Raw genomic sequence first — 20,001 nt, forward strand, 5'->3', positions numbered from 1 at the left:
GCCATGTGTAACGTAAAGTGGTTGTCTGGCAGTTCTAAAAATGGCAACTGTGGACAGGCTTAGCGAAAACCAATCCGTTTACCAAATCCCAGGGGTCCTGACATTCACCCTTTCACCCATGCATAGGGATCTAGACTTACACAGGGGCCTCTGAGCTAGGGCCACAGAGTCAGCTGCTGGCCAATAATGCAGGCTGGCATGAGTGATCAGGTGGCTAGGTCAATACCAGGAGGGCAGTAAAGGTTAGAGATGAGCGTTGTTCTACTCGAACTGTTCGCCAATCTCAAATTCGAGCTGTTTTGGGCGGTGTTCGAGCCGGTCGGCGAACACGAACAATTTGAGAAAAATTCGGCTGTTCGAGGTTATGTTCGATAACTGTTCGTGCACCAAAATCATAACTGGATTTTTTCTCAGTAATGATGAAAATTAATGTTAATACGCAGTTTGAGTGTACAGCGGGGCGGGGGGAGGGGCAGGGGATGGATCTCTGCAGGAACAATGAAGATCTCCATTTTTTTTTCTCTTTCCCGCATTTGCAGTGGGGAGGTGCAATCTGTCAGCCTATCAGCAGCGCACACACGGAGCGAAGTGCTTTTTTTCACACAAGCAAGGGCATGTGTGATTGGCAGTGTATGTCACATGTCCTTGCCCTATAAGACCAAGCCATTTTCCCCGTCGCCACCATTTTCTCACTGCTGCAGCTGCGTGTTAGACGGCACCGCTGTTGCTGTGTGCGCTATACCTTGTTAATTTCAAGCCAATTTTCGCACAAATATACAGATAGCTTGGGAGTAGGGAATAGTTGTGATTGCAGTCCTTTTAAGGACTAGGTTACAGCATTTCCTATGACTTTTATCAAGCAGGTCTGTGCTCTTAAATAGATAGATTGTGGGAGTAAAGACTAATTGTAATTGGAGTCCTTTTCAGGACTAAGTTACATCAGTTCCTATCAGTTTTTGCCAGGCAGGTCTGTGCCAGTGCTGTGCAAGTTTTTTTCACAGCATTTGGCTGAATCTAGCAAAGCTAATCCTTTTTGGCCTATTGCAGAGTGTGTTAGTCAGTGGAGTAGCCTATCTGTGTTGCAAGATATACCACCTGTGTATAGAATACCAATTTTTTTACTGCACCTAGTGAAGTAAAATCTTTTGGGCATAGCATCATTCTATTAGTCCATCTATACTGACCTCCATCAGGTTGCAAATTAAAAATAATTTTTTTCTGCATCTAGCTCTGAAAAAATATTTGGGCTTCTAGCAGTGTGTGGGACTTGGTCTATTAGTCCATCTATACTGACCTCCATCAGGTTGCAAATTAAAAATAATTTTTTTCTTCATTTATCTCTGAAAAAATATTTGGGCTTCTAGCAGCGTGTGGGACTTGTTCTATTAGTCCATCTATACTGACTTCCATCAGGTTGCAAATTAAAAATAATTTTTTTCTGCATCTAGCTCTGAAAAAATATTTGGGCTTCTAGCAGTGTGTGGGACTTGGTCTATTAGTCCATCTATACTGACCTCCATCAGGTTGCAAATTAAAAATAATTTTTTTCTGCATCTAGCTCTGAAAAAATATTTGGGCTTCTAGCAGTGTGTGGGACTTGGTCTATTAGTCCATCTATACTGACCTCCATCAGGTTGCAAATTGAATAAAAAAATTTTCTGCATCTAGCTCTGAAAAAATATTTGGGCTTCTAGCGGTGTGTGGGACTTGGTCTATTAGTCCATCTATACTGACCTCCATCAGGTTGCAAATTAAAAATAATTTTTTTCTGCATCTAGCTCTGAAAAAATATTTGGGCTTCTAGCAGTGTGTGGGACTTGGTCTATTAGTCCATCTATACTGACCTCCATCAGGTTGCAAATTAAAAATAATTTTTTTCTTCATTTATCTCTGAAAAAATATTTGGGCTTCTAGCAGCGTGTGGGACTTGTTCTATTAGTCCATCTATACTGACCTCCATCAGGTTGCAAATTAAAAATAATTTTTTTCTGCATCTAGCTCTGAAAAAATATTTGGGCTTCTAGCAGTGTGTGGGACTTGGTCTATTAGTCCATCTATACTGACCTCCATCAGGTTGCAAATTAAAAATAATTTTTTTCTTCATTTATCTCTGAAAAAATATTTGGGCTTCTAGCAGCGTGTGGGACTTGTTCTATTAGTCCATCTATACTGACCTCCATCAGGTTGCAAATTAAAAATATTTTTTTTCTGCATCTAGCTCTGAAAAAATATTTGGGCTTCTAGCAGTGTGTGGGACTTGGTCTATTAGTCCATCTATACTGACCTCCATCAGGTTGCAAATTAAAAATAATTTTTTTCTTCATTTAGCTCTGAAAAAATATTTGGGCTTCTAGCAGTGTGTGGGACTTGTTCTATTAGTCCTTCTATACTGACCTCCAGCAGGTTGCAAATTGAATATAATTTTTTTCTGCATCTAGCTCTGAAAAAATATTTGGGCTTCTAGCGGTGTGTGGGACTTGGTCTATTAGTCCATCTATACTGACCTCCATCAGGTTGCAAATTAAAAATAATTTTTTTCTGCATCTAGCTCTGAAAAAATATTTGGGCTTCTAGCAGTGTGTGGGACTTGTTCTATTAGTCCTTCTATACTGACCTCCAGCAGGTTGCAAATTGAATATAATTTTTTTCTGCATCTAGCTCTGAAAAAATATTTGGGCTTCTAGCGGTGTGTGGGACTTGGTCTATTAGTCCATCTATACTGACCTCCATCAGGTTGCAAATTAAAAATAATTTTTTTCTGCATCTAACCCAGCCAATAGTTTTGGCCTAATACCACAGTTTGGCCACTCAGCTCTGCTCGGTTACCATCCATTGTTTTTTTGTGCAAACAACTCCAGAGTTGTGAATTAGTTAACCACCAAAATGAGTGGAAAAAGGCCTGCTGCTGGTGGAAAGGGGAATAGGCGTGTTGGGAAGGGGAAAAAAGGTTGTGTCCGTGGGGTAGGTGCAGAAGAAAGACCATCTTCCAGCCAAACTAAAATGTCTACTTCTTTTAGCGGACAATGTGATAAGATCCCTTTCTTACGGCCACGCCAATCGCTACAAATTCCAGATGAGGCACAAAAACAGCAGGTGCTTCAACGGATATCAAGTGCTCCTTTAAGTGGGCTCTCCTCCACATCAACTTCAACATCACAAATACTCCAGTCCTCAAAGGTGTCACCCAAATCGCACTTGCTTCCTCACAGCTCCCAAATCTCCAGCTGCCCGTCTGAGTATGAGGTAGAACAGATGGTTGAGTCTGCAGAGCTGTTTACTCATACTATAGCCTGGGAATCAGAGGTCGACTCCAGCGCTTCTGTGAATCCAGACGAGGAAATGATCTGCACTGATGCCCAGAATCTTTATGAGTCGGATCCAGGACCAGACGCAGAAGGTTCTGACCATAATGTAGACCCTCATTCCCAAACTGTAACTCCTGTTGGTGGAGACAATGAGGAAGACGATGATAAGACTCAAATACCTGATTGGAGCGACAACTTTAGTTTTTTGTCAGGGCAGGAACAGGTTGGCTCTGAAGACGACGGGTGTGATAACGCACAGGGTGATGATGATGAGGTCGGAGATCCCACTTACTGTCAACCCACAGTCAGCCAAGAGATGAGGTCAGCAGAGGAGGTGGAGGAAGATGCTAGTGACGACGAGGTCAGGTTGGGCCTTCCTGGACAGAGACGTAGTACTGGAAGCACGTCAACAACTGCATCCTCAAACACAACTCTGCCTCTCACCACAAGTCGTGGTGGCTCTTCAGGTCGCATGGGTGCTAAGCCTTGCATAGCCTGGGCATTTTTTCAGATCGATAAAGATGACCCAACTCGTGTTATCTGTAACATTTGTCAGCAAAAGCTAAGTAGAGGCCAAAAAATACATAGTTTGAGTACTTCATGCATGAACCGGCACATGGACATGAAGCATAAGTTGCAGTGGGAAGCTCAGTGTGCTACAATGCGGCCTAGCCGGCCGGGCCAACCACCGTCTGCCATATCTTGTGCATCCGCGGCCTCTTCATCCTCTGTGACTGGGGGGACAGCAGTCACACCTGTTTTGGGGCGCAGACCTGCCACCTCTTTACCCGCAACAGCCAGCGTGATTGGCAGGTCATCATTTTCTTTGGAGGTGGTAACACCAGCTGGTCTTGAGCGCTGTCCGACATCGATAGCACCACCTTTGGATCAAGGCAACCTAACATGTCCGCCTGCATCTGACGCGCCCCTGGGCCTGTGTCGCGCTGCGTTGCGCACGCGGGAGCTTACCCGGAGCCGGATCTGTTGAGGGTTGTAGTCTCGTGGCGGTGACCCGGTCCGTGCCCAGGGAGTCAAACTGAGCGGCGATGTATCAGCGGTAGATGTTGGACGACTACGCCACCCGTTGAGTACAGCTAAGGAGCTGCTGCTGCAGGGCAGACCGCTGAGGCCGGTGGTAGGATTGTGCAGCGTGATAGTATAACCCCCAACGGGAGGGGTATGGCCTCAGGGCAGCCGACGTGGATGATGGGGGTAGCAGGAACCACTCGGAGACGGTACGGTGTAGTTCAGGGTCTTTACTGGTGACAAAGATAGACCCTCCCCGAGTACTGGCTAGCGATTGGGGCCTGGTCAGTCCTTGAGCAGATGGGATCTCCCCTGGCCAGGCGGAGTTGTAGGCCTCTCAAACTAACTGTACTCTTCTGGCTACCTTGCTAGAGGTGGGTATAAGTAGCCCACGTCCCTCAGTGTACTGTGTGGTGCTCACCCGTATGGCCGGTGACTCGGGGCCTTCTAGTAGCTTCCGCTCCACGACGGCGGTGCTGGTCCCATGCGTGTGACCGTGCCTCCGGGTTTCTTGGCCAGAGGACCTGGAATCCCCTGCCTGACGGATTCTGCTGCTGGGTAGGAGTTAGTCCCCACAGCCTCGGACTCCGGGTCCGGTAAGAAATCTTCTCAGTCAGGGCGAGCTCTGCAGCTGCCAGCCCCTGACTCCTTGTAACACTGCTCCCACAGAGCTCCTGATCTTCTGTTCCTATATTTGCTTCTTTTCTCTGTCTCTACTTCTTCTCTACTCACTAACCCTGCCTCAGCCCTAGGTTTATATAGGGGAAGTTCTTCCCCTCCCAGGACTGGGCAGGAGGTGTGGCATGCATAGGATCCCTGACCAAGAGACCTCCCACCTGCTCTCAGACGTAATATCTCTATCACTGTGGCAACCAGACCCCTGGGGTGTCACATTCCCCCCTAGTGAACTTTAGTACTCCGGGACTAAACATATTTTTAGAAAAAACATAACAAGGTATAAACAATAATAATACAATAAGAAAAACACATAAAGATGGTTACGGCGTGTCCGCAACCGGGTGCAGTTTTGAAGAAAACAAAGGTGTCCATTTCACCAAAACAGGGAGACGTAACCAGGTAGGGGTCTGTCCTGCCCCGAGTCCTTATCAGTCTTTTAGTCCATCCTGGGTTACGCTCCAACTAATTGTACAAGGATTCCCGGTAAATCCACCAAGGACTCCTAAAAATAACTAGAAACACATAATTATTTACAAGCAACAAGAAAAACAGGTAACCATAAATAAAACAACTTATACACTTCAAATCCTCCATCGTGCGGGTAACTGGCCTCTAGTGGCCCTAGTGGACCTACGGAGCTGACTGTCTAGCCCCGAACTACAGGGTGTAGGAACTGTCAAGGGTAAACTGGGCAGCTGTCCACGGGCCCTTTGGCTCACTAGAGGCATGGCAGGTTCACTATAAGCAGAGGGTTGATCCTCCTGGTCTGCTGGTGTGGGGTCTTCTGCCTCCTGGACCGGCTGTTCTTCCAGCTTTAGCTGTTGCTCCGTAGGTGCTTGGGATGCTGGTTGGAGGAAGGTGAGTACGGGTACCACAACTGCGCCATTGACTTGAGTCCAAGACCGAGGGAAGTCTCCGAGCACAGTACTAACCATATCTTCCCTTTCCTCTACGGGTCGAGGGTCTTCTTGTTCCTCTTCAGGGTTCCATAGCTGTTCGGGACACTTCTTCAGGTGATCCCGGGATACAATGGTTGTGGTTTCCCCTCCGTCTTTACTGATGGTACAGACCTTTGGGTTGTCATGGCTTGAGGGCAGTACGATGTACGGGTCCTTCTCCCACTGGTCGTCCAACTTGTGGAGCCGCCTTTTCCTCTTCAAGACCTGCTCTCCGGGTACCAGGGGAACAGCGGGAGCACACTGGTTGTAAGTTTTCTCTTGTCTTTCCCTAGCTTGACAGAGACTTCGCTCCACGCTCTCCTGTACTTTCCGGTACTGCTGCTGCCTCTCTGTGTCCCAGTCTGCTTCTGGTGAAGTGTCCTCGGGTGTCAGGACTCCCATCTCCAGGTCAACAGGTAGCTTCCCAGGTCTTGCCCTCATCAGGTAAGCCGGGGTACAGTTGGTGGAACCTACCGGGATGTGGTTGTATAGGTCCACTAGGTCGGGCAGCCTCTCAGGCCACAGACTGCGTTCTTCCAGGGGCAATGTTTTCAGAAGATCTATCACCACCTGGTTTATTTTCTCACAAAGTCCATTAGTTTGCGGATGATAGGGTGTCGTCCTTATCTTCCGGCAGCCATACAGAGTGCAGAATTCTTGGAAGACCTCCGCTTCAAAGGCAGGTCCCTGGTCTGTCAACACTTGGTCCGGGTACCCGTGTGGATGGCAGAAATGCTGCTGGAAGGCTCTAGCTGCTGTTCGAGCTGTTAAGTCCTTGACGGGGACGACAACCAAGAACCGGGAGTAGTGATCCACGATGGTTAGTGCGTAGACGAAGCCACTTCTGCTTGGGGTCAGTTTTACATGATCCAAGGCTACCAGTTCCAACGGCTGCCGGGTGACGATGGACTGCAGGGGAGTCTTCTGGCTGGCACGGTCCTTCCTCCTCAGGTTGCACGGGCCACAGTCTCTGCACCACCTCTCGATGGTTCCCCTCATGCCTACCCAATGGAACCGCCCGCGCAGCAGGAACTCCAGCTTCTTCCATCCGAAATGCCCAGCTCCATCGTGGTATGCCTCCATCACCATGGCTGCATCTCGTCGTGGCACCACTACTTGCCAGATTAGTTCATGCGTCCGGGAGTTAACCATCCTGCGGCACAACTTCCCCTTGTAAAGGAACAGTCTACTCTTTTCTGCCCACAGTTGCTTGGCTTCCTCCGGAGCGTCTGGGTCAAGGCGAGCCTCTGGCCGAGTCAGCATCTCCTTCACCAGCCGGACGGCAGGGTCACTGTCTTGCATTTCCGCCCAGTTGTAGTGAGGTAAGGGGTTAAGCGTAGCGCCTTGCTTACTCCTTACCCGATGGGAATACTGGATAGTCCCATGACGGTGAAACGCGGGGAGTTCGACTTCTTCCAGTCCCTCTGGATCTTCTCCTACGTCCGGTAGGTTTGGCATCCTGGACAGGGCGTCCGCGTTGGTATTGGAGCGTCCTGCCCGGTATTTGATGGTGAACTCGTAGTTGGACAGGCGGGCCATCCATCTCTGCTCTAGGGCACCGAGTCTTGCCGTGTCCAGGTGTGTCAACGGGTTGTTATCCGTGTACACGACGAACCGGGAAGAAGCGAGGTAGTGCTTAAAGCGTTCGGTGACTGCCCACACCACTGCCAGGAACTCTAGCTTAAATGAGCTGTAATTCTCAGGGTTTCTTTCGGTGGGTCGCAGTTTTCGGCTGGCGTAAGCGATTACTCGCTCTTTCCCCTGCTGGATCTGGGACAGCACGGCTCCTAGCCCGATGTTACTTGCGTCGGTGTAGAGGATAAAGGGCTGGCTGTAATCCGGGTACGCCAGGATTTCATCCCCCGTGAGGGCCATCTTCAGCTGGCGGAAGGACTCTTCTTCCAACTTCTCCCATCTGAAGGGCGGCTTCTAGTTCTTGGCCTTCCGGGACTGGCCTATCAGGAGGTCCTGCATAGGAGCTGCCTTTTTGGTGAAACCGGGGATGAACCTGCGGTAGTAGCCTACCAACCCGAGGAACTGCCGCACTTCCTTTACACTGGAGGGACTTGGCCATTCCTTAATTGCGGTGATCTTATCAGGGTCGGGAGCCACTCCGTCAGCGCTCACCACGTGTCCCAGGTACTGCACCTTTGGTTTCAGGAGGTGACACTTGGAGGGTTTCACCTTTAGGCCGTAGCTTGCCAGAGCTTCGAACACTTCCGCCAGGTGTTTCAGGTGGTCCTCATAAGTCTTAGAATATACGATGACATCGTCCAGGTACAACAGGACCGTCTCGAAGTTTCTGTGGCCCAGACAGCACTCCATTAATCGTTGGAAGGTTCCTGGTGCGTTGCAGAGTCCGAACGGCATACAGGTAAACTCGCTAAGTCCCATCGGGGTGGTGAATGCGGTCTTCTCCCGGTCCGCCTCTGCTACAGGAACCTGCCAGTACCCACTAGTGAGATCCAAGGTAGAGAAGAAGTTAGCAGATCTTAAAGCAGCCAAAGACTCCTCTATCCTTGGTAAGGGGTACGCATCCTTGTGTGTGATACGGTTGATTTTCCGGTAATCTACACACATCCTCATGGTGTTGTCTTTCTTTTTGACTAAGACTAGTGGAGCTGCCCAGGGGCTACAGCTATCCCTGATCACCCCAGCCTCCTTCATGTCTCTAAGCATCCCCTTGGCGTGTTGGTAGTGTGCAGGGGGTACGGGTCGATACCTCTCTTTTATGGGAGGATGGTCTCCCGTGGGGATGTGGTGTTCTACCCCCTTGACTCGCCCGAAGTCTAATGGGTGTTTACTAAACACTCTCTCGTACTCTTGAACCACCCGATAGACTCCCTGTTTCTGGTGTGAGGGAGTGGAGTCAGTACCCAAATGTAGTTGCTGACACCAGTCCTCCATTGTTTTCTTAGAGCCGTTACCTTCCTCCGGGTGAGATGGAGGCAAGGGTTCCACAGATTGTATAGCATTTTGGTTAATGGTATATAATTTGGCTAGCGTGGCATACCGGGGCAGGTACACTTCCCTCTTCCCGATATTGATTATGCGAACGGGCACCCTCCCATGGCGTACATTAACCACCCCCCGTGCTGTCAAGATGGTGGGCCTACTGTCTGAGTAAACTGGTTCTACCATTGCCTGGTAATCTCTACCTCTCAGACCAATAGCTGCCCGGCACCAAATCATCATTTCACTTTTTGGGGGCATGGCAATAGGGAAAGGGTCACACATTCTCACGCTACCAATCTCACCGCCGGAGAGTTCCACCTGTTGCCGTCGCATCAGTGCCCGGATCTCTTTTTGGAGCACTCGCTGCTCGCCGGAGCTGGCGTTCTTGGCAACCTGCTGTAAAAGGAAAATCACCTATGCAAGACAATTTTCAATTACATTAGTTCCTAGAGTTATCTTTGGGTGACTCTCGTGTTTGTCAATGTCTACAATGATCAGTCCCTGTGCTGCCAGTTCGACTCTACCGATTTTAATGGTCACCTCTTTAAATCCAATCTGTGGCACGGGCTGACCATTGCTGGCGATGATACTCAAGTCGTCGTCAGGGTAGCGGGTGATATCCGAGTCATTCCAGTACTGCTTGAAGAGCACGTACGGGATGGTGGTGACCTGTGACCCGGTGTCCAGTAGGGCACTCATAGGAATGCCATCCAGCACCACGGGTAAGACTGGACGTCCTCCCACATATTTGTAGCGCCAGTTCAATGGGCCTGGTGATCTTTTTCCTGGGGGTTGGCCCTCTACCCCAGGTTGTGCCAGTTTAAAGGACAGTACCTTGCCATATGTCCGGGTTGATTGCAGCGGCGGCAGATGGGTCGTCCGTCCTCGTTGTATCGGTCGCTGGGTCTCCCTCTGGCCGGTGGGGTCCTCCTTGGTCGACGCCACGGGATGTCCTCCGGTCCGGATGCCAGCTGGATCTTCCCTGGAGTGGAAACCTGTAAAGACTGCACAGTTCGGGTTAGCGCAGCAACGCTTTTAGCTAGCTCTTGGACCTGATGGTGCAGGTCTGGAGCCGGGTCATTGTTCAAAGCCTGCGCATCAGCTCCCACAGGCCCTGCCGACAAGGGTGCCGCCTCCTGGTGGTAAGTGGTAGTGGGGCGTCTGTGGGTCACAACGCCACCTGGTGCCGGTTCTCGGAGCACCCGGATGGCTCTGTCCTTGAACTGTGCAAATCCCAGATGAGGGTCCTGTAAGGCCATTGCCCGCAACTGGGTTCGGTGGGCATTGCAATATAAACCCTCTATAAATTGTTCAGTCAACAGCCTGTCCTCGTCTCCCACGCCGTCAGGGTCGGTCTGCTTAATGGCTCTCAGGGCCTCTTGTAGGTTCAGGGCATAGTCCCTTATACTCTCGTATGCTCGCTGCTTGCACCCGTAGAATCTAAGCTTGATCTCGGCTGAGGTGCGGGTATCAAAGGTGTCCCTCAGCCGGGTTAGTATCCCTGCGACAGTCCTCCCCCCAGGTGGCCAGGACTTTACCTCCCTTCGGGCTGCCCCAGTTAATTGGGCCACCAGGATGCTCACTTTTTGCTCTTCTGTGAGGGGGTACACCTGGAAGAGGCTATCCAGCTTTTCTCTAAAGTCATGCAGGGTATGTGACTCCCCTGAGTACTGGGGTAGCCAGGCCGCTTCCGGGATATAGGGCATGGTGAAAGGCATGACTGCAGCAGCGGTGGCGCTGGCGGGGGTTGAGGCAGTGAAGCTCTCCTCCGTATCCGACATCCTCCTCCCCCCTAGTGGACCGTGGCCTACCTTGCGATGATCCTCTTCCATAGGCCGCGGCTCCGCAGTAGATCGTCAGGGTTGAGGACCTTCCGTCGCGCTCCTGTGACGTCGGCGTCTGCTGGGCTCCTTCCAGGACCTTACGCGACGTCCGGACGTGAAGCGGGGCTTCAGTTCTCGCGCGCTTTCGGAGTCCACGCCCCTCTTCTTCCCGCGCGACGTCTTCAAGATGGCGTCCAACGGCGGGAAAACTCCACGGAAGGCGGGAAGAAGGCTGAAAATGGCGCCGGATGGCGGGAATCTTCACCGATGGCGGGAAGAAGGCTGAAGATGGCGCCGGATGGCGGGAATCTTCACCACAGGTAAGTTTGAACAGTCTTTTTCAGGCACGCAGTACCCGGTGGTTGCGGGCACAAAATCCTGCCGACTACGCCAAAAGTTGACGCGCCCCTGGGCCTGTGTCGCGCTGCGTTGCGCACGCGGGAGCTTACCCGGAGCCGGATCTGTTGAGGGTTGTAGTCTCGTGGCGGTGACCCGGTCCGTGCCCAGGGAGTCAAACTGAGCGGCGATGTATCAGCGGTAGATGTTGGACGACTACGCCACCCGTTGAGTACAGCTAAGGAGCTGCTGCTGCAGGGCAGACCGCTGAGGCCGGTGGTAGGATTGTGCAGCGTGATAGTATAAACCCCAACGGGAGGGGTATGGCCTCAGGGCAGCCGACGTGGATGATGGGGGTAGCAGGAACCACTCGGAGACGGTACGGTGTAGTTCAGGGTCTTTACTGGTGACAAAGATAGACCCTCCCCGAGTACTGGCTAGCGATTGGGGCCTGGTCAGTCCTTGAGCAGATGGGATCTCCCCTGGCCAGGCGGAGTTGTAGGCCTCTCAAACTAACTGTACTCTTCTGGCTACCTTGCTAGAGGCGGGTATAAGTAGCCCACGTCCCTCAGTGTACCGTGTGGTGCTCACCCGTATGGCCGGTGACTCGGGGCCTTCTAGTAGCTTCCGCTCCACGACGGCGGTGCTGGTCCCATGCGTGTGACCGTGCCTTCGGGTTTCTTGGCCAGAGGACCTGGAATCCCCTGCCTGACGGATTCTGCTGCTGGGTAGGAGTTAGTCCCCACAGCCTCGGACTCCGGGTCCGGTAAGAAATCTTCTCAGTCAGGGCGAGCTCTGCAGCTGCCAGCCCCTGACTCCTTGTAACACTGCTCCCACAGAGCTCCTGATGTTCTGTTCCTATATTTGCTTCTTTTCTCTGTCTCTACTTCTTCTCTACTCACTAACCCTGCCTCAGCCCTAGGTTTATATAGGGGAAGTTCTTCCCCTCCCAGGACTGGGCAGGAGGTGTGGCATGCATAGGATCCCTGACCAAGAGACCTCCCACCTGCTCTCAGACGTAATATCTCTATCACTGTGGCAACCAGACCCCTGGGGTGTCACACATCTTCCTCACAGACCGGCAGTTTGCCGGGGACACCCTTATCAACCCCGTCTAAGCACAATAGCCAGCCCTCGGTCCCTCAGATGTGGACAAGTAAAAGACCATTTCCTCCTAGCCATGAGAAAGCTAAGAGGTTGAATTTCACCATCTGCAAGCTCTTGGCTACAGAAATGCTGCCTTTCCGCCTGGTGGACACAGAGGATTTTCAAGACCTTATGTCCGTCGCAGTGCCCCAGTACCAGATGCCCAGTCGGCACTACTTCTCAAAGAAAGGTGTGCCTGCGCTCCACCAGCATGTCGCACACAACATCACCGCTTCTTTGAGAAACTCTGTGTGTGACAGGGTGCATTTCACCACAGACACTTGGACGAGTAGGCATGGACAGGGGCGTTACATGTCGCTGACTGGGCACTGGGTAACTATGGTGACAGCAGGACAAGGGGCTGCTGTCCAAGTCTTGCCGTCCCCACGAGTTGTGCGTCAATCCTCTTTATGTCAAAGTTCCTCCACTGCTTCTGCCTCCTCAACCTCCTCTCGGTCTTCCACCTGCACCCAAAGCCTGTCTGGTCATGCCACAAGCTTTCTAACTGCGCAGAAGGGATCCTGCACACCTCCTTACTATGCTGGCAGTAGGGCTCAACGTCATCAGGCGGTTTTTACATTGAAATGTCTGGGAAATGTGAGTCACACAGCTGAGGAGTTGTGGTCAGCTCTGGAGAACCAATTTCATGAATGGTTGTCTCCACTGGACCTGAAACCAGGGAAGGCCGTGTGCGACAATGCTGCAAACCTGGGTGCGGCCCTTCGCCGGGGCAATGTCACACACGTGCCTTGTATGGCTCACGTGTTGAACCTGGTTGTCCAGCAATTTTTAGCCCACTATCCCAGACTAGATGGCCTTCTGCAGAGGGCACGGTCGCTGTGTGCTCACTTCCGCTGTTCGCATCCCGCAGCTCAGCGACTTACATCTCTACAGAAGTCGTTGGGCCTGCCACTTCACCGGCTAAAATGCGATGTGCCTACCCGGTGGAATTCAACTCTGCACATGTTGCAGCGACTGTGGCAGCACCGACAAGCCCTGGTGCAATACGTTCTGACGTATAGCCTGGGCCAACGAGATTCAGAGGTGGGGCAAATCACGCTGGAGGAGTGGTCTCAGATCAGGGACCTATGCACCCTTCTGCACAGTTTTGAAATGGCGACGAAGATGTTTAGTGCTGACGATGCCATTATCAGCATGACTATTCCGGTGATTTACATGCTGGAGCACATGTTAAACAGAATTCGGAGTCAGGTGGTGGCACAAGAGGAGGTGGAGGAAGTAGAGGAGGAGGAGTTGTATGCGGAAGGGCTAACATCTGCAAGGTCCAGACGGTCGGCAGCACCAAGGCGGCAGGCATGTGAGGGTGGGGGAGATGATTTTACCAGGGCGCATGGTAGCAGCCAAACTAGTGAGGAAGGTGCAGGAGCCCAGGAAGAAGTGGAGGACGAACTGATGGAAGACTCATCAGATGAGGGAGACCTTGATCACATTTCTGTTGTGCGAGGTTGGGGGGAGAGGACAGAGGAAGGAAGCATGATTGCTACCTCGCCACCAACACAACAGGGACTTGGTGCTCCTGGATGCGCAACACACATGAGTGCCTTCTTGCTGCACTGCCTGCAACATGACCCTCGAATTGTGAGAATTAGAAATAATCCTGACTACTGGGTTGCCACACTGTTAGATCCCCGGTACAAAAGTAAATTTGCAGAAATTATTCCTGCCATAGAAAGGGATGCACGCATGCAGGAGTATCAGCAGAGACTGTTGCAGAATCTTACATGTGCTTTTCCACAAAATACCAGTGGTGCACGTAGTGAATCTCACAGTTCCAACTTGCCAACCGTGGGACCGTCAAGTGTTCAGCACTCAAACCGTAACAGAACCACAGTATCTGCTGGTAACATCAATTTTGCGGAATCATTTCACCACTTTTTTAGCCCATCCTTTGCAAGGCCACAGGAGACAAGAAGTCTGACACATAGTCAACGCCTAGAGACGATGGTACAGGAGTATCTCCAAGTAAACATTGAAGCCACGACTGTGTCACTGGACCCTTGCTCTTTTTGGGCTTCCAATCTGGATAAATGGCCGGAGCTAGCCACTTACGCCTTGGAGATCTTGTCATGCCCCGCAGCCAGCGTTCTGTCTGAACGTGTGTTCAGCGCTGCTGGTGGTGTGCTGACAGATAAGCGCACGCGGCTCTCCACTGATAATGTAGACAGACTCACGTTCATAAAGATGAACAAATCATGGATCCGAAACGACTTTTCTACCCCTGTGTCATCCTGGGGAGAGTAAAAGCTTGATGATTGGTTAAAATCACCCTACCAACCGTTTTAAGCTTTCAAATTACTAATCATGTTTATCTGTATCTTGACTGGAAAATAATTTGGGCTTTGTAGCAGTGTGCAGCACTGATCCTATTAGGCCATCTATAATAAGCTTCACCAGATTTAAAATTAAAAATAATTTTTAGCTGCATCTAGCCCGGAAAATAATTTTGGGGCTCCGAGATGCGCAAGACACATAAGTGCCTTCTTGCTGCACTACCTGCAGCATGACCCTCATATTGTCAGAATTCGAAGTAATCATGACTACTGGGTTGCCACACTCTTAGATCCCCCAAACTTTTCGATCAACCTTTTCATTTTAATAAAGACCAAAAAAATGGTCATTTTTGAAATTATAAGCATTAGCAGGTTGTTAGAAACTGAAATCAAACAGTTTTCAACTCAAAACTTTATTCTAGGTGATGTTACATTTTCACATAGGACCCCTTGTTCGAAAGGAGCTTCTGAACTCTCTCGTCCATTGAATTTGTCAGGTTTTGGATGGTTTCTGCTTCAATTGTTTTGCATGAGGACAGAATACCCTCCCAGAGCTGTTGCTTAGATGTGAACTGCCTCCCGCCATCATAGACACTCCTTTTAATGATGCTCCAAAGGTTCTGAATGGGGTAGAGGTCAGGGGAGCATGGGGGTCACACCATAAGTTTGTCCCCTTTTATGCCCATATCAGCCAGAGATGCAGATGTTTTATGTGCAGCATGAGATGGTGCATTATCATGCAGAAAAATGATCTTGCTGTGAAATACACGGTTCTTCTTCTTGAACCATGGCAGGAAGTGCTGTTTGAGAAAATCCACATACATTATGGAGTTCATCTTTAGCGCCTTCAGGGATCCTAAAGGGGCCGACAATCTCTCTCCCCATGATTCCAGCCCAAAACATTACTCCACCTCCTCCTTGTTGGCGCTGTAGCTGTGTTTGCGTGGGGTGTCCATCAACCAGCCATCCTCCACTCCATTCATCTGGACCATCGAGCGCTGCACGGCACTCATCCGTGAACAAAACAGTTTTGAAATCAGTCTTCATGTAATGTTTGGCCCACTGGAGCCGTTTCTGCTTGTGTGAAGTGGATAGAGGAGGTCGACAGGATGGCGTATGCACAGCTGCAAACCTCTGAAGGACCCTGCATCTTGTTGTTCGGGGGACGTTGGAGGCACAAGCAGCTTCAAAAACTTGTCTGCTGCTATGACAAGGCTTTTTTGCCGCTGCTCTTTCAACCTGACGTAATTGCCTGTAGGAAAGAGTCCTCAATTTGCCCTTATCAGCACGCACACGTGTGTACTGTGAATCAGCTACATACTTCTTGATTGCCCAGACACTTCATCCTGATCATCGCACAATGTTGATTGTAGTCATGCCTTGACCTAAACACTCCACAATTTGTTGCTTCTCAGCAGCCGACACATCCTTTTTCTTTCCCATTTTGGCAGAAAATGTAGGCTGCTTAATAATGTGAGAGAGCCTTCTTAAGTAGTCTTGCCTTTCATTGGACACACCTGCCAAACTAATTAGCACAGGTGTCTGCAATTGCTTACAGTGATATAAAGAGCCCTGACACACATCACCATCAATGAGTTTAACTGACAAACAAACAAATTCTTCCCTTATCACTCCTAAACACTTTTTGCATAATAATTTGGAACGCGGTGTACATGTGCTTTTCCACAAAACACCAGTGGTTCACGTAGTGAATCTTACAGTTCTAACTTGCCAACCGTGGTCTGTATGGAATTGTTCAATAAAGGGCCCAAAATTAAGATAACATAGATGGGAGAGGTCTCTATGAATAGGAATTCCTAAGTATTTGATACCCTGTGAGGGCCAGGCAAAGGGAAAGTTGGACTGGATGGAATCCTATATGGATTTAGGGAGGGAGACATCGAGGGCCTCAGACTTCGCTGCATTGATTTTAAAATTTTACCATGTAACAAAGTGATCTATTTCAGCCATAACAGCAGGGATGGATATATGTGATTGAGTGATATATACTAGGACATCATCAGCAAATAGAGAGCACTTGTACTCGGTGCCTCCCACCTCAATCCACCTAATATTGGGGTTATGGCGAATTGATGAGAGCAGGTGCTCCGTCACTAGGATGTATAAGAGAGGGGACAGAGGACATCCCTGCCTTGTCCCATTGGTGATTGTGAAAGGTGATGAAAATGTTCTGACGCACCCCCTGGGCCTTGGGACACCCGGAGCCGGACCCTTTTTGGTGGATGCTGGTGGTTGTAGTCTTCGTGGCGGCGATCCGGTTCCGTGGCTCAGGGCGGTCAAACCAGTGGCGGAACTATTTATGTGGTTTTGATGTTTAAATGTCCGACTACGCCACCCGTGGATTGCGGTCAGAGTGAACCGCCGCTACAGGGCAGACCGCTAAGGCTGGTGTTGTGGGTGCAGCAGAGCGTAGCATAACTCCCCACGGGAGGAGTATAGCCTCAGGGCAGTGTATGCGGAGGATGGGGGTGATGGTGCAGGGCAGCAGCAGTAACAACACGGAGTCAGTGATGCAGTTCAGGGCCTTTACTCACAGTTCTTATTATCCAGACCACGTCTGCAGGTAACGGCTGCCCACGTCGTACTGTGCTCACCAGGTGAGGGGCTCAGACAACTCCCAGATAACTTTGGAGCGCTTCACAGGACCCACTTTGTGTGTCCTTTGTCTGGCCTTTCTTACCAACACTTCTGTCCGGCTGCCTCGGGCCTCCTCTTGGTAAACTTGGCGCCAGTTTCCCTGACCCTATGTGGTGCCTTCCTAGCGGGTGGAGCAAGGGGCTGCGCCACATAAAATGTCAGAGCCTCCGGTTTCTAGCTGAGGGTCGTTTCCTGCCTCCACTAGTTCGGGGACCGGTCTCCCCCTTTGGCCTGACCCCTCCACGCAGGTGGATTCGGGCGTGCGGTGGCGACTCGCCCGTCCGCACCCCTGGGATCCCTTCATTCCTCGTTCCTGGAGCCTTCTCCGCTCCTCTTCCTTCCTTCTCCCTCTTGCAGGCCTGGGCCTCTGTTACTAGGCCCGCCTCCGGAGCAGAGCTCATGCAGAGCCCCTGCTCCCTGCCACTTCTGCTCAGACTTCTCTGCACTGAACTAAGATGGTGCCCACCTTTTATACTCCCTTCTCAATGCACCCAGGAACTGCTTCCTCCCTGCTCCTGCACTGCAGGGTTCCCCTTCCTCAGTGTTCCCTCCCCCCACTCCAGCCAGGGACAGGGACTGTCGTGCCCATCTCAGGGGCATATTGGTCGCCCTGCCCCACGGCAATGTGGTGTAATGCATGCAGGTGTCGGGTCCTGATCCACACTCCATCCTTATCTGAGAGTGAGATATCACACCTCTGGGTGAGGTGCAATACGTCTGTAGCAACCGAGCCCTCGGTGCTACAGTTCCATTTATCTTCAGCCTAGGTGACGTATTGTGATACAGGGCCGTGATTTTGGCTATAAAAGGGTCCCCTAGACCCCTACCCCAAGCTTTTTAAGAGAATCATATATGGCGTGCCAGGAGACTCTATGGAATGATTTCTCAGCATCCAACGAGAGTATCTACTTACAAATTTTTAACTGCATCTAGCCCAGGAAATACTTTGTGCCTAGTAGCAGTGTCTGCTAGTCAGCGGATTATCCCGGCTGTTAAGCAAGCTACACCACCTGTAGTTTGGACACTTAATTTTTTCAAAGGAAATGCTTCGGGACCACGGGATACTCAGTGAAGAGCATCAGGAGGCACCCCAAGGCATAGGGGCTGGGACTGGCAGTAGGATGCCTTGCGGTGGACAGCCGAGCTCGATCCTTATAAAAGCTTTTTAACTGCAGCAGCTTTAGTGGACGCTACTGGAGCTGGAATTACGCGGCTGCTGGCATGAGACTTGCCCTCCAATAGATCCTTGTAAATGGATTTAAAGTGTATTCATTCAAATTAGAGGGACAATTTAAATTAAAAAGCTTAGAGCTGTCTCCACCACAGGGGGGCTCTCTCGACCCACCAGCGGACAGGCACCAGTATTGGGAGAGGGGGGCTGGCCGTCAGGGTTCACCGCGGCTCTGGCACAAACCCGGCGACACGGAGGTGGCACGGGCAGGAGCGGACTGGCCGTCTCGGCTTCTCACTTTTTGGATTTTAGAAGGGCATGACATGCCTATATCTGTGTCTCCCCCTCCTTTTACTCCTCCACCTCTTTTCTTTTCGCATGACTATATGTACTTGTCACTTTTCCATGTGTTAGTTGTGTCTTCTGAGCAGTTTGTCAGCTTTTGGACACCTTTGAAGGTGTTTTCTATGTGTTTCTATGTGTTTTTGTTTGCCTGCCATTGGTTTTAACGGTGTTCGAAGGTGTTCGACGAACAGTTCGACGAACAGTTCGGCGAACACACGGGTGTTCGACGAACCGAACCGAACTCGAACACTACGGGGGTGGCTCAACACTAGTAAAGGTACAAAATCAGAAGACACAAGAGTAGTCAGAAAACGAGGCATGGTCAAACCAGAAAACAAATATACAGGACATCTGTTGGCCCAGGTCAAAATAGGTTATTGGGTATGTTACAGATTGTATTGCCTTGCACCAATTTTCAAATGGTATATTAAGATGCTAAAAATGTTAATTTTAATTGGTGCAATGTTTTTAACTTTTCCTTTTATTTTATTTTTTTAACAGAGATGCTTTTTTGAAGTTGTTGTTGTTCCATGGATGAATCAAAGGGAGCTGAGAAAAGGTTATTGCAGCAAGAACTAATAGCAAGATCTTTCCTGCTAATTCCATCTTATAATTTTTTTGGAAAAATTACAAATAATTTCAATAATATTGCATGCCGAAGCCCTTGTAGAGTGTTCTCTCTATTAAAAATGTAATATGTTCTTTTGTGTTGTAATCTACCTGAATTGATTCCAAGAAATTATGTTAGTAATGTGTGGGTCTCCAGATATTGTGGTAAAAAAACAAGTCCCATCATTTCTTGTTCTTGAAAGTCCTGACCGCCCTCATATAGCCAAAACCAGAAGTGAATTCTAAAATGATGATAAATATATTTAAGCTTTCCCCAGTTTCAAACTATGGCTCAATGATGACATGCCTTTGTCCATAAGTCACAGGGAAAAGTGGTATAGTTCCTGTAACTATTAGCCTGCATTCACACATCAGTTTTTTATTGTCCATACTCATACAGCAATATTCTACCTAAAGCCAATGTCACACGTTCAGTATTTGGTCAGTATTTCGCATTAGTATTTGTAAGCCAAAATCAGAAGTGTAACAATCAGAGGAAAAGTATAATAAAACACGTCACCACTTCTGTATTTATCACCCACTCTTGGTTTTGGCTTACAAATACTGATGTCAAATACTGACCAAATACTGGCCATGGCCTTACTGAGGGTCTCCCTTTATCTCTAGATATGGACCGTGAAATATTGATGTGTGAATACAGGCTTAGATACAGCAGTAGAAGAAAAGAGTGCTCTAGCAAGCTCCAAAACAGGGATTTTA

At 49.8% G+C, this 20,001-nt stretch overlaps 1 protein-coding gene across 1 annotated transcript in view; it reads left to right on the forward strand.

Moving 5' to 3' along the window:
* Nucleotides 1-19,373, forward strand: part of LOC141257670 (cystatin-like) — a 34,245-nt gene extending 14,872 nt beyond the window's left edge. Inside the window, exon 3 of the mRNA XM_073672505.1 lies at nucleotides 19,174-19,373. Within this exon, the coding sequence (XP_073528606.1) occupies nucleotides 19,174-19,251 (78 nt within the window). The 3' untranslated portion in view covers nucleotides 19,252-19,373. The remainder of the gene's footprint in view (nucleotides 1-19,173) is intronic.
* Nucleotides 19,374-20,001: the final 628 nt, after the last annotated feature.

The sequence above is a fragment of the Phyllobates terribilis genome, unplaced genomic scaffold, assembly GCF_046119375.1.
Source record: "Phyllobates terribilis strain yellow unplaced genomic scaffold, ASM4611937v1 Scaffold_3__8_contigs__length_932513732, whole genome shotgun sequence".
NCBI classification, from domain to species: domain Eukaryota; kingdom Metazoa; phylum Chordata; class Amphibia; order Anura; family Dendrobatidae; genus Phyllobates; species Phyllobates terribilis.